Genomic DNA, 15,345 nt, shown 5'->3' with positions numbered 1-15,345 from the left:
ACACATCTTTCTCCCATGACCCCCACCAATACGACTCTGATTTTCTTCTCCTTTACACGGATCCCAACCTAACGGATATCAGACTTTTACAATGTTCTCATTCACTTCTCTGACATGGTAATCATGTTCATGATGATCATTAAATGCTTCTGAACAAATGAACCAACAAATAAGATAACTTCGAGAATGAATGGTGAAGTGATGATATTGTAACGCTTCATAAAACTCAATATAGAGCAGCTTTCCACGATAGGGTTCTAACCCATTGTCCAAGTTTATATATTTGTGCCAATATATATTAGGGTTCTCTTATCTATAATATTATATATAAATATTTATAACCAGTACATAAACATACTTTTTTTTTGTTTTTTTACAAATGTACCTAAACATATATATTTAACACATATAGAGGGGGAGACGGCTATCAAAAATACAGCAGCGTAATGGCGGTGTCAATTCATACGTTCACTCTATATAACAGCAAGGAACGGAGAGCTAAATTAGTGTGAATGAAACAGGAACATAAACAGGCAAGAGGGCGATAATATTAGTATATATAGAAGCATGGGGAAGCGAAAGAGGAGGTGAATCAGAGCCAGAGAGCTCCGGCGTCCTTGAGAAGACGAACGAGGGTGCCGTTGATGTGGGAGGCCATGAGGGTCTGGACGCCGCCAAGGAAGTTGCCGCCGATAAAGATGGCGGGAACGGGAGGGTGGTGGGAGTCAGAGAGGCGGTAGAGGAGGGCGTGGATGTCAGGGCCAGCGGCATGCTGGTCGAGCTCGACGATGGTGGGGCCGACGCCGAGGCTGAAGAGGAGACGTTTGACGACGGTGGACATGCAGCAGGTGGTGAAGCTGAAGACGACGACGGCGTTGGTGGAAGCGAGGTGGTGGACAATGTCGCGGGAAGAGTCAGGGACGTCTCTGGCGGAGTCCATGGGAACAGGGGAGTATTTAACGACCTGCATGATGAATGGAGAGTTGAGTATATATGAAAACGCAAGAGTGAAGAAGGAAGGTATGAGAATATATAGAGTGAGGGTGAGCAGGAGGAGTGAAGCGGGAGAGTATATATGGGAAAGAAAAGGAGGGGAGAGAGAGACGACGGCGTTTTCGGGGATTTGATGCCGGCGTGTCGGGCCCAGAATATCAAATAAATATTTTTGAATAGAAAGGGGTGTACGGACCAAGAGGGACTCACGCGATTTCACTGAGACGCGCACACCACCTATCACATCTCTAATGCATTTGCAACAGGCATCATATATATCATGCATCCATCCTGCATGTTTATTCTCTCTCTCTCTCTCTATATCCATTTCAATTATTATGCATATTCCGTGCAAGCCGGGAATTATGCAAGCCATCAGTCCACACAACGTATTTATTTTTAATCAGATTTTTTCCCCTTTTGGTACTTCAAGACCAAACACTGCTGCTCAATAGCTCTCGCTACCGCGAAAATTGCTTTTCAAAATGCCTATAAAAAAATGTCACTGAATGTGGAGGCGAAATGTATAAGAGTAATTTTAAAAAAAGTGTTAATATAATATAAGTCTTTGAGATCGCTCTGAAACATTATAAAGAAAATTAAAAAAAATGAGAGCTTTTGGGAGCGCTCCTTTCTAAAATCATTATACCTTAATTGTAAGAAATTTACAAAACAGTTAGTTGTTCTAAAATTGTATAACCTAAAAACAGCTAATAGATAAAGTGACAAGAGTTTTATTGATTTACTTAAACTCTTGTATGAGATGTTACTAGAGTATAATAAGCTTTTAGCTAATACTTATGAGGCTAAAAAGGTATTTTGTTCAATTGGGTTGAATTATAAAATGATTCATGCATGTCCCAATGATTATGTTCCATTTCGAAAAGAGTATTTAACCTTAGAGAAGTGTCCAAAATATAATGCCTTTGCAGTGTAAGAGAAATTGATGTAGCTCGGCGAAGGGGTTGTGGTATTTTCTAATCATACCAAAATTCAGACACCCTATACAACATTGCAGAAGATGCTAAACACTTAACATGACGTGCTGACAAGAGAATTAAGGATGACAAGTTACGACACCCTACGTATTCTCCTCAATTGAAAAAGTTAATCCTATGTACTATGAGTTTGGAATTGAAGATAGAAACATGCACCTTGTATTAATTTAAACAGAGTAGGTAATAAAATAATAAATCAAACCTTTAACAAAGTTGGGAGATGCGGCAGATCATAGAATGCACGAATATTGATACATTGATACTTTTATTTTAAAAATATAGGATACGATACGTTTTCAATACATACATACATATTTATAAAAAATATAGGGAAAAATTAATCTTTTAGTCTTTCAATTTTTAAGTCACTTGTAACTCAGTCCCTCAACTATAACTCGTCTATAACCTAGTCCTTTAACTTTTGAATCACTTACAAATTAGTCCCTTAATTTTTGTTAATTTTTTTTTCATGTTAGCTTATATCTCACATCAATGAGCAAGAGGAGGATATTTTAAAATAATATATAATCAATTTTTATCCCTTTTATTTGATAAGAATTTTTTTAAAAAAATTTAAAAATAAGGACTGAGTTAGAGGTGAATCAAAAGTTGAGGGATTGACTCGCAGTGAGTTATAGTTGAGGGACTAAGTCGCAGTGAGTCATAGTTGAGGAACTGAGGTACAAGTGAGTTAAAAGTTAAAGAATTAAAAAATTAATTTTTTCAAAATATAAAAATATTAAAAATATAATTTCAATTCAAAAAATATCCAAACTAGCATACATACATAGTCATTTATAGTAATACCATGAAAAACATAATCATTAATTGTATTTTTATTCAATTTATACTTAATTGTCTACCACCTAGTCCCTACTGATAAGCATCGTATCAATACCTTCTTTCCCTTAACCATTATTTGTAAAAAAAAATAGCTTCTATATTTAGTTTATCAAGAGATAAGTTTACCGCTTCTAAAATTTCAGCACCATCAAGGTCTTGTTTGTATTCTTTACTTTTTCTAGCCAAAAGTCGCAAATTAAATTGGTATGGATATAAACCGAGTCTTCTACCCTTTTATGATTCAACTTGTTTCTTTTCATTGAATGAATGAATAAGTAGGTACTTCAATTTCTTTCATAATGATGAAGAGCAAAGCAAGCTTTTGAAGTAGAGGGGGTTGAAGAATCACGCATCACCTACCAAGATTTGGGATCTAATATCCACCTATCTTCAATGGAGTCAAAAGAAATATAAACTTTAAAGTATCGATTCGCAATTTTGGAGTATCGAATATGTATCAAAAACCAAATTTTTTTAAATTAAAAATGATATTTTAATACTTTATGGATGCGTATCGAAAAAGTATTGGCAAGTATCGATATCGAATACGATATCAAAATGGATATGTGAGGCAATTTGAAATATCGGTGCTTTATAAGTCTGATATAATCCAAGCAAAGGAGGAGGTGAATGATGGCCACTTGAGTTGGAGAAGACGCTGGGGAAAAAGATTGCAAGGAAAATGGGATACCTTTATCCTCTATAATTTTAGTGTGAAAATGGCCGTATGTTTTCTAATTTTCTCTCTTATCTATTGCATGACTTATTCTAAGAAGCTACTCAAATTAGCTTTTCAAAATAATCAGTTATCTAATTTTTTTAAAGATTTTAATTATTTTAAAAAATTTAAACAAATGCCTTAAATATTACTTAAAGTGATCTTTTTTTTTCTTCAGAAAAGTGCTTTTCAAAAAAAAAAAACCAAAATCAAACGGGCCCTTGATTTTGTTATTGCCATGCAGAGTTTTATTAGTGGCCCTTAATTAAAGAAATTTTATTCTAAAAACTTCTAAAGAAAATTAATCTACAAGTCCTAGGTTTTCTCAATTTTGAATTTAGTCCTTGTAATTTATTTTATTTTAATCAAGCCCTTATAATTTAATTTATGAAATATATTTGTCCCTAAATGTTAAAAATTATTAATGAATAATCAAAATTTTCAAACAATTTTTTTAAAATTTATAGAAAAATTAATTTGACATTTTTAGTTAAAAAAGAAAAAAGAAAATTGATTTAATACCATGTTTACATTTTTATTAATTTTTTATGAAAATTATATAAATATAAAAGTTATTTAGAATTTATAACATAATTACATCAATTTTAAATTATAAAGATTATGTAATTAATTCTAAAATTATATAATCTCTTAACAAAAATATAAAATTTATTAATTTTATTTTTTAAAAGCAAAAATTCAAGAATTTTAACCTTAAGGGATTAACATAATTGATTAAATCATAAGAGCTTGATTTAATTAAATAAAATAAACTAGAAGGATCTAATTTAAAATTGATATAAACTAGAAAAACCTACAGAATAATTTTCCTAAACTTTTTAATATAAGTTCATATTTACTCTAGTTCTACGAGCCCTGGCCAAAAAACCTCTACACAGACCCTATCCCAAGAAAGTTCTGCTACTAATTACATTATTTAATGACTACTATACCTTTCCGGCGTAGAAAGGGACGGATTCAAGAGGGGCCAGCACCCCAAATATTTATCTCCTTGGAAACGTTTGAAGTCGTGCTCTATAAATTGATTGTAAAAATTGCTTAGATAAATCTTGCCCAACATTGGTAAAAGAAGAAAAAAATTTGGCCTCAAAAAATAATCCTAGATCCGTCAGTGGGCATAGATGACCAAAAACTTTGATAAAGCACGCCATGATGGTGATTTCGCATCTCTAACAATTAAAACCCAATTGTTCTTCTTCTACGTACCCTCCAAATACGCGGAGCACTAGACACAAAAAATCTATAACTTCAACGAAAACATTCTTATTCTTGTTATATACAGAAGCACATCATTAAAAGTAAAACAGCATCTCTTGTTCTAAATTTACATCACGAGAGAGGCTGCATGTTTCACGAACAAAAGAACAATCATAATTTTCATGTCAATGAACGAACATTTGTCAACAAGTTATCGAGGAAGCGTAAGATGGATCGTACACAGGCCCTGATAGGGTTCAGGGCAGAAAGCCTCCACCACGAATATACGGAAGCTGCCCTGCTCTTGAGCTTATCGCAGAACGCCGGCAAGCAATTATCGTTTCTGGGGATCAAGAAGGCTGACGATTGCAGGTAAACGGACGCAGCGCGCCTAACCAGCTCGTTTTTTATGGTTATATTGGAAGGGTCAAATTCATTATTCGCGTCCAAACAGAAGGAGAAACTCCTCGTCGGCGATTGATCTAAAATGTCCTTCAGGCTCGTGTACTGCGAAATGTTGTCGTTACCTTCTAAATCTTTCCAGGCGGAACTGCAAGATGATGAGTTTCTTTTTGTACGCAAACACTGAAGCTCTTGCATATCTGTTGCCATCCTTTGCTCACATTTACGTGATGAGATCAGAAGAGAAGGCTTCTCGAATATGGCTGCAGAGCTACAAAATTAATGGGACGATGAGGGAGATTGAGATGGTGTTTTGTTTTGTGGGTTTACTTGATTTGTTTATTGGTTGTGAGGATTGGACGGGAAAGAGAGATATAGGGAGGAGATGGTGCAGTTTGTGAAGATTATAGCCCGAAATAGCGGTTTTGAATTAACAACCATTCACTGCTCACTCTCTCCGACCCACGAGTTTTGAGGCTAATGCTCGGTTTCATAGTATCAAATTTCGCATCTTCATTATCGTTCCTATTGATTGGGTTAATATTAACGCCGAGACTGAAGATTTACTACTCTTTGATTAGTTAAACTTTTGATCGGGTCAAACAAGTATTTTTCGGAGCCCATGCCCATAGATTTATATATGGCCCAACAATTTATGCCCAGATTATTTTGAATTTTGAATTAAAAATTCAACGTGAAAACAGTGCCCCAAATACATACACCATGACAATGAATTGGATGAATTAAGTTTGATACGTCCCTGTGTCAGATGCCCTATCATGAAAGCTTGACGCCCAAATCATTTTCAGATGAATCCCCTGGGTTTATTGAAATTAAAGGTAGCAAGAATATGTTATCTTGACTTGAGTTATTGAAAATAAAGAATAAACATATCTCAACTAAATTGCTACATATACAAAAGATATTATATTTGAACCTCCAATGATTTACTTAAATGATTAGAGCCCCCAGTCTTGTGCCAATTTTAATTGGTAATTGTGTTCCTTTTTTAGACCAGATAAAATTAAACAGCTAAACCTTTATAATTAAGAAATTAATACATATGGAATATAAAAAAAATAAATTAATGCAGATTAATTTTGACGAGATAACTGTAAAATACAATGAAATTTTCCAAGAGCCATACACTCTAGAAAGAGAAAAGGGCATATGCCTTTTTTCTTTTTTTCTTTTTGCTTTTTACTTGACGGACCGTGGTACCTTTGATATCAATATCTACGTTATGGGGCCAAACATATATATATATATATTCACCAGAAAGACTACATATATTCACCAGAAAGAAATATGTTATCGGGTGGATAAAGGATTTGTGATTGGGCCTTGAATACACGTATCATAACATATTGTGTTCCTTGAACCTTGAACCTCCAATGATTTACTTAAATGACTGGAGCCCCTAGTCTTGTGCCAATTTTAATTGATAATTGTGTTTCTTTTTAGGCCAGAAAATAATTAAACAGCCTAAACCTTTATAATTGAGAAATTAATACAGATTGAATATAAAAAAATAAATTAATGCAGATTAATTTTGACGAGATAACTGTAGAATACAATGAAATTTTCCAAGAGCCATATATTCTAGAAAGAGAAAAAGGGCATATGCCTTTTTTTTTTTTTTTTGCCTTTTACTTGATGGACTGTTGTAGCATTGATGTTAATTTCTATGTTATGGGGCCAAACATATGTATATATATATATATATATATATATTCACCAGAGAGAAATATGTTATTGGGTCGATAAAGGATTTGTGATTGGGCCTTGAATATACGTACCATACCGAATTCAGCAAGCCCATAAAATTTAGTTGGCAAGAATACATTCAAGAATCAAGCTCTTCTAAGTTGCTACACTAAAAACGTATAATTAATAGAGAAGGCAACATTTGGATCAGATCACGAACAAGATTGAGTCAAGCGGAAGGAAGTCCCTCACAATATGATAAATTAAAACTTAAATTCTCATTGGAGAGATGCCCAGCATTTAATACTTGATAGTGCCTTAAATAGAGTTGCCTCTAATAAAAGAATATATGTGAGTAACCAAAAAAAAAAAAAAAAAACAAAAGAACATCTGCATTTGAAATAAGAATGTTGTGATGAACTATATAAAAGATTTATACGTAGTCTCATTTTTATTGCAGCACACATTTTCTTGTTTGTCAAGTATTTTACAAATCTCTTTCAAAGTATCATCAACACACACAGATCACCCCGCAATTCATAAATTAGAGTGAGCTTGACCTGAATCTTTCTCAGGCTCAAACAGGCAAAAACATAGTGAATACCCAAGACGGGGATGCAAAACAAGGCATTCCAATTTTTAATTATATATTCTGAAATGAAAGTATAACTGTAACTCAAGCAAGCTAGGTTTATTTAAGCTGATCTTATTTGAAATGCTTTTAAAATACCCAAATATTAAAAAGTCTATACAGTCAAGTTCAACCCTAACAACTTAGGTTTTTGAGCTTATTTGGGTTGACATGAATATTCAAATAATTAAATATTATTTTATTTTGTTTTTTAGACTAATTTCAATTTTTATCTTAAAAAATTAATATTTTCAATTTTTTATATTATTTTAATTATATTATATTAATACTAATAAAAAGAGTTTGAGTTTTTGGGCTAAGTTTATTTGAGTTTGTGCTTGGCTCAGATTTCTATGAGTTTATTTGGGTGGCATAAATAAGAGTAGGGTAAAAAAAATCTTTTAAATTTTTAAAGTAGACCTTAAAATTTTTTTATGCTTATTTGGATTGGCCTATGAGGCTTGATCCAAATTATTGTCTTTAAATGAAAGCCTCATATTTAAAATCCATTTTGGCGAGCTTGGTGCACTTTGTGTGTCATATTGGAAAGAGAATAATTTTTCTACTATGTCCTGCAAATTTGAACCACGGCCATATTTAATTAAAGTGTGGAGAAAATCATTTTCTAATTTGAATGAAGAGAATAAAGCAAATTAGGTCACTCTGCATTTTTATATTTTGGAACCAGAAATTTCCAGACCGTTCTTTCTCATTTCAAATTTCCAAGGAACGATATTTTGGACACGTTGACGGTATTTATAACATTTTTTACAGGTATAATATTGATTGTATATATTGCCCAATAAAACAAAGCATAATGTGTCATCTCTTGTTAAGGAATAAATCACGTGAATCTATCGTAAATCTTTTATCTATAATATGTAAAACTCTTGCGAGCTATATTTTTTTTATAAGTTATCAATAATATAGCTCATTTCTTAAATAATCGTATTATTTATAGTACCGAACTAATTTTATTAAAAGTCCATAAATCAATTTTTGTTATAAATTAGGCAATGAGTTGTAATATATGTGACCTATAAATGATAAAACTTGACTTAAAATTTATTATTAGTACATTATATATATAATTGTGTATATATATATATATATATATATGTATTTAAATATGGATATATAATTATATTCATGATTATATGCGCACAAATAACCCAACCGAAAGAAAATACGGATTAATACAAGTTAATTGAATCTATTTTAGATTATATTTTAAATGAATAAATTATCATCTATTTTTTACTTATAAAAATTCTCTGCATATTTTGAAAAAAAATATATATATATAATTTGAATTTTTTTTTAAAAATCATGTTGATTAATAAATTTTAATATAAAAAAGACTTATATTCTATGAAAAACACAGTTATTTAGATTTGGGTGGCACTTTTTATCACCACCATACGTAAAAGGTATATTGCTTTATGTCAAATCTATTACAAGATTCTTGGCCGTGCTACATTAATTAATGAATCAATATTATAATACTTGCAGGCCCATTAATCTGTGAAAGAAAATGCTGTGGCTGTCTTCAAAAATGGGGTTGTAGGGCAGGTGTTAGGCATTTTTTTGCTAAAAATAATTAGTCAGAACAAATGACAACCTTTTCTTCAGATGTGGTGGTTTCTGTGTAAACAAAAAAGAAAAGTAGGCTTATTGTCTGCTCTAAATTCTTGCCAGAATCCATACATTAAACAAACCACGTCCACTAAATCTAATTTTGTTCGATCATTAAGTAATAAATAAATCCATGCAACTATTAGGTAGAGAACAGATGAACGGAGGAAACTTCCCTGCAATCTCTGATTTGAAATTTTAAAAAAGTGATTAATAGGAAGAGGCACAAATGTGTGTGCTTTATACTATTCCGCAATGTGCGAATCGAATAGAAAATAAAAATGTACCGTCTTTGTTTTCTTGGCCTATAAAGAAAAAAGTGTAACTTTAGGCATATGGGGTCATCAAATTAAGTTACACGTGGAGGAGCAAGCGGATTTCATCTTACTTGAAGAGAAAAAAAAAAGGAATTGAAAACACATATTGGAGACTGAATAAGTGGCAGGCACAATGGTTTAATTAATAAATAAGGTGATGTAGATATATTATTCATATTTAATATTATATAGTAAATTAAATGTGGTTCTTTTAATTTTACCTAGCTAGAAGGTAACAGTGTGAATGATGGGAGTGGGAAAATGGGTGGTTAAGAATCTCGTGATTGTTGTGAGAAAAAGGAGGGAAGATAGTGTTTGGTTAAAGTTAAAAGAGATTTGATGATGGGACTCCCGAAATTAAAGCAAGTAACTTTGGGCAACAAATACATTCATGTGTCCCCCAATTTACAGTTTTGCTTCTTCTTCAATACTGCCTCGAATATATATGTATTCACCTTCACTTTACCTCCTCTCATTAACTCTCTCTATAAAGCATCTTTTTTTTCCCAATAGCTCATCTCTCTCTCCCTCTCCCTCTCTCTACACATATATATACACAAATACACAGAACGAAATGACCGATGTTGAATTAAGATTTCGATGTGTTTAATTTAATGTAGGCATGTTAATACAGATCATTTAGATACCTTGCTTCGTGCCTGGCGCTTAGGAGATAATTAATACAGTTTTTCTCAATTTCGCTCTGAAACTCACTCAGTTCCATTGCATCAATTGCAAATTAAATGAGAGATCAATAGAGCTTATGATATAAGTACAAATGACTATCATACTTCATGCATTGAAGTAGAACTCAATCAACAGAAAAATAAAGAAAACCCAAAATAAGAAAATTGTGCTATCCAGTAATAAATTGACAACTAAAGACAACTACCTGTGTGGAAAAGAAAGAAGGGGGGGGGGGTGGGAGATTAACGTCAACTCAGATTAAAGACTTTGCTCTAATATTTATATTATAAAAATGGTTCATCATGTTACTAGACTAAGATATATATATATATATATATATATATTTGTTTTCCCATCTCCATCTCCACCTAACACAGAAAGACATGCATCCTACACATTTTTACTATATAAACTCTTTGTTTTTTAAGTTGTATCGCTTTGATTCTAATAAATATATTGAAAGTAATTTATAAATAAAATTAAAAAAATATATTATAAAAAGGTCATCGTCTTACTAGACTCTGACAGAGAGAGATATATATATATATATATATATTAAACATGTTAAAGGTATAGGCTATGGAACAAACAAAATAAAAATCACTATGAATTCTATTAATGAGAGGAAAAAAATCAAAGATCTGTTTTGTTAGTTGTAATTATTTATATTAATATATTGAACATTGTTTTTTTTAATGTGGTACCAACCTAGGTAGAAGAGAAGTGATGACATCAAAAAATTATTTAGTAATCATGGCTTTGCTGGCATGCACAGCCACATATGTGGACTCCAAGTATGCATTGACCTCAGTTTAATGATTCGGGGACATGCATGATCCCAACATCATAGCTCCTGCAACTTCTCCTCCCATTCCTCCCCATATTTGGGAGATCTATCTATGACTTAAGTTTAATCCATCCTCACTTTTTTACACCCCGTGCCCTGCAAATTATTTACAGATCATAAATAATTATAAAAATCTCATTTCAAATATTCATCTAGGACTTTTTTTTTTAAATACCATTTATTATTACTCTTGGAAAACACCAATATGTCTAATATTTTTAATCATGAAAAGAGTTGAAAAGTGTATTTTCAATTAGAACGGATACACTATTTAAATTTAAATCTACTCATTACCCTCTCAGATGCAACTTATAGTTATAATAAAAATTAATGAATTGAATTGACTCTTGCAGCCAGCATTATAGCAGCACGTTTGCATGCCCGGTCTTCATTTTTCTTTTCTTTTTGTTTTTTGTTTTGGTTTGCTGACTCTCGAGCAGTTTCCTATGATATGAATACCAGCTTCTTTCTAATTATTCTATCCAATGTAACATGTCCAACAATTGCTTGTGTCTTCATTGGCGTGCCCAAACCATATAATCACTGTCATAATTGATTGAAACACAATATCTCTCATTTTAATTTTTAATATTATTTCAATTCAGGCTTGACCCTAATGTCACCTAATAAAATTAAATATCATAACCAGACTCAATTTTTCATACATTATATAGGGTTTAAAAAATAAACTACACTGTCGTTGACTTATGAGAAACATAAATTACATAATTCATAATTTATAACTGGTATAGTTTATTTAAAATTTTATTATTTTATTATATATATAAGGTACAATTCATAATTTCATTTAGTTACAATTATTCATTTGAAAGATATTAATAACATCCTAGTAACAACAACAGCAGAGACTTCTCTTTTTTATGCTGCATAGTATACTATATTGGGAGAAACGAATTGAAATAGTACATTATTATAATCAGGCGGAAACAATTGGAATTGAGGATATGGGCGAGATATTCATTTTAGTGGCTTCGTTAATTATTCCTCTGCTTTTAATTTACCTGTTAATATCAATTTTGTTTTTTTTTCCTTTTCAAAATTCTTCTTTTGATTGAACCATATATATATATATATATATTGCTTAAATCTTACCCTGTTTGCTTATTTTCCAGGATAGTGACGGAATTTTCAGGTTCTACGACCTGGACGGTTCACAATTAGTCTTGCAAAAAAATAGTATTATTATTTTTCACAGATAATACGAATTAATATTCCAATCGGACAAAAACAAAACAAGAGCGTTAGCAAGAAGAGTATAATCTTGGAGTCGATGTGGCTCCCCATTTCGTTCCAAAACATCAAAATCAAACTAATTAATATTGCAAGTCTCTTGGGGCCGCAAAAGAAATTTCGAAAACAAACATAATCTGCATTTAAAGTCAATGTCCCGACCAACCAAATCATAAATAATGAGATTGCTACAATAAAATGAAAAAGCTGCCAAATATCAGGAAGTTCTTTGCCCTGCAGGTAAGATCAACATTTTTTAAATATTAGGATTATTTTCAACCCATGACGCATATAACAAATTAAGTTGGACCCTTCCACAATATAATATTATGGGTAAATGAGCAAATTACTTGTTGAACTTTATATTCAATAGTACCATAAATTTTAAACTTATTTATTGTGCAAATTACTTCCTCAAACTTTTAAGAACGGTGTAATTTGACCCCTAACAGATGATAGATTGGTGTAGGATTTTTCTTTAGATGCAAGTATTGGACGAAAGTTCTTGGAAGGAATCTTCTTGTTAAAGACATTCTTGTTAGATTTGATGTGTATTGAGAAACTAAGGACCTTCAAATATTCCCTAGGGGCATACAATTCAAATAGTTTTTTAAGGAATATACTGATATCTCAAGTATAATGAAAATCCAACGAGCTCCTCCAGGATATGAATATATTAGAGATCAACTCCTTGAATTTTGCTATAAAAGTCATGACTAATTTCAGCATCCATCTCCTTTATGAAAAAACAAGGAGTTTTTCATCAAACTCCCTTTCAAGAAGAATGAAGATATCAACCCCACAAAGGCATTTCATCCTGGGATGAATCTAGAAGATCTTACCTTGATCAGAGAAGAATGTGCAGCCCTGCTCAAATAAGGTCATATTAAGCTCACAAAGTTAGATTCAATTTGTCAAGCTTTTTATGTGAAAAAAAAGATTTGAAAAGCAAAGAGGAAAGAAGAGATTGGTGATTGACTATAAACTTCTAAATGCCTTTCTTCAAGATGATAAATTTTCTCTACCACCCAAGATCAACACTCTGATAGTATATTTGAAGCGGGCCAAGATATTCTCAAAGTTTGATCTTAAAGTAAGATTTTGGCAACTTGGAATAGATCCTACATATAGATACAAGACATCCTTCTGCATTCCAAATGCCAATATTAATGGACAGTCATGTCTTTTAGACTTAAAACTACCTCATTACTATTTCAAGAGGCCATGATCAAAATCTTTGAGTCCATTATTTGCAGTGCTCTTGTTTGCATGGATGATATCTTATTATTCTCAAAAACAGAATAGGAGCATAATTCAACAGTATGATATTTTACAAAATCATTCAACAGTATGAGATTATGCCCTCAGCTCGAAAAGGATATATTGGTGTGGTCGAGATAGAATTTTTGGGTATGCTAATTCAAGATGGATAGTATCAGCCCAGCCCATATATTGTTGAGGAATTGTTAAATTTTCCTGATGAAACTTATCCAAAACTCTAGTATAACAATTTTTTGGAATAGTCAATTATATCAGAGATTTTATTCCTCACTCATCCCATCATATCAGCTAGCTGTTTAGGCTTTTGAGGAAAAATTCACCCCTTTAGGGTCTAAACCAGACAAAGGTTGTCTATCACTTAAAGCAAATTTGTCAACATCCTCTTTCACTTAAGATTCTTAACAAAGCATATCCGGCAAACTAATGCTAGTGATGAGTTTTAGGAACCTTACTTCTTAAAGAAGTAGACAGGAAAAGACATTATTATGGTCATATTAGTAGAGAAGTTAAAGACTCCAAAAAGCATTATCACATGGCATACAAAAAAGTTCTAGTTGTAAAATGCGACATTGAAAAATTTAGTTTTCATCTTAGCACCTATCACTTTGCGATAGAAATGGACAACACATCATTCCGAAAAATTTTAGATCAAAACAAAAAAATCATTCTTTAAGCTCAGCTCATTCAATAGAAAGACTAGTTTTCTTGTTATAAATTTACAGTTTGACACATCAAAGGAAACCAAAATACCATTGCTGACTACCTTACCAAACCTAAAAAGAAAATCAATCTCATCACTCTGTCAAAAAAGCCACCTATCCTTACCTTAAGCATAACGCCCAATAACTTGATTTTCCACCAGGGCACAGTCTAACCATTATCCCAGAAGTTTAAAAGTTAGCTAGAAGAAGCTTGTTTTACTGGCTTCACATCCTCTTTTAGAAATCTCATATCCTTCAACTTGAATATTTTGATATTCAATCTCCTGATCTTACTATCCCTTTCATTAGAGGCCCTATTTTAGATGAACTCATGTGGTATATTTGGTCATTATCTTCTCTCTATATCTTTGTTATACTTGTTCCTCCCTTAGAAATGTATCATTTCCTGTATGACTTAGCTGTTGAAGGTTTGACCTTAGGGAAACTCCTTGAATGGTTCTCACCTATCCCTAAATGGCACAAAAAACTTTCTAGAGTAATCTAGAAAGAATTATGATGGGAGATCTCTTTGCATGAACAAAGGGCCTATTCCTTCTTTGTCCTTCATCACCCTTATCATCTTAAGAGTAAGGGAAGACTTTATGTGGCCAACCAAGTTTAACTATGAAACACCGTCATTGACTAGATAACACAAGAAAATTCCACTTTAATTGAATTAAAAGAATTTTTATATAAAATAAATAATTATTCAGTTTTAGATCCTCATCTTAAGTGCACCTCTTTCGGGCCAATCTTTCACTAGCCTATTCTGCCAAGTGATCCCTCTCCATTTGTCCAATATGAATTTCCTGAATGACTCACAAGCCTTGCTATACAAACAAGATACTCCACCTAGATGGAATCCTATGATAGAGCATCATCATCCACCCCTCCATTATTTCCTTTGGACAGTCAAGACCTATACCAGATAGAGACTTGGACTTATCAACTATTCTTAGAGCTAAAAGACACACCTGTACTAGGACCAACTCAAGATAGGGATCAAGATGCTTGGGAAGAAGAATAGCTGAAACAGCTCTATTGTAACAGCCCTGCCGCTAGAAGGCGTGAAAAGGAAGGAAGGACTTGGCTCAACCTATCACATGAATAGGAATG

At 32.3% G+C, this 15,345-nt stretch overlaps 1 protein-coding gene across 1 annotated transcript; it reads right to left on the bottom strand.

The window, feature by feature from the left end:
• Positions 1-466: 466 nt before the first annotated feature.
• LOC129304900 (glutaredoxin-C9-like) lies at positions 467-5,430 on the bottom strand. The gene is made up of 2 exons (XM_054944736.1): positions 5,011-5,430; positions 467-964 (listed from the first exon to the last, which is right to left on the bottom strand). The coding sequence occupies exons 1-2, from the start codon at positions 5,380-5,382 to the stop codon at positions 593-595; spliced, it is 744 nt and encodes a 247-aa protein (XP_054800711.1). The 5' UTR covers positions 5,383-5,430; the 3' UTR covers positions 467-592.
• Positions 5,431-15,345: the final 9,915 nt, after the last annotated feature.

Source organism: Prosopis cineraria, unplaced genomic scaffold, assembly GCF_029017545.1.
Source record: "Prosopis cineraria cultivar Desert tree isolate PC_DT_omini unplaced genomic scaffold, ASM2901754v1 PC3, whole genome shotgun sequence".
Lineage (NCBI taxonomy): Eukaryota > Viridiplantae > Streptophyta > Magnoliopsida > Fabales > Fabaceae > Prosopis > Prosopis cineraria.
The sequence above is the reverse complement of the archived record's forward strand: the minus strand, read 5'-3'. Positions and strand labels throughout refer to the sequence as shown.

Coding starts and splice junctions, on each gene's coding strand:
- LOC129304900 (XM_054944736.1), bottom strand. CDS start 5,382: ATGGCAACAGATATGCAAGAGCTTCAGTGTTTGCGTACAAAAAGAAAC. Junction 965..5,010: donor TGAACCCTATCAGGGCCTGT/GTACGATCCATC, acceptor TTCATCATGCAG/GTCGTTAAATACTCCCCTGT.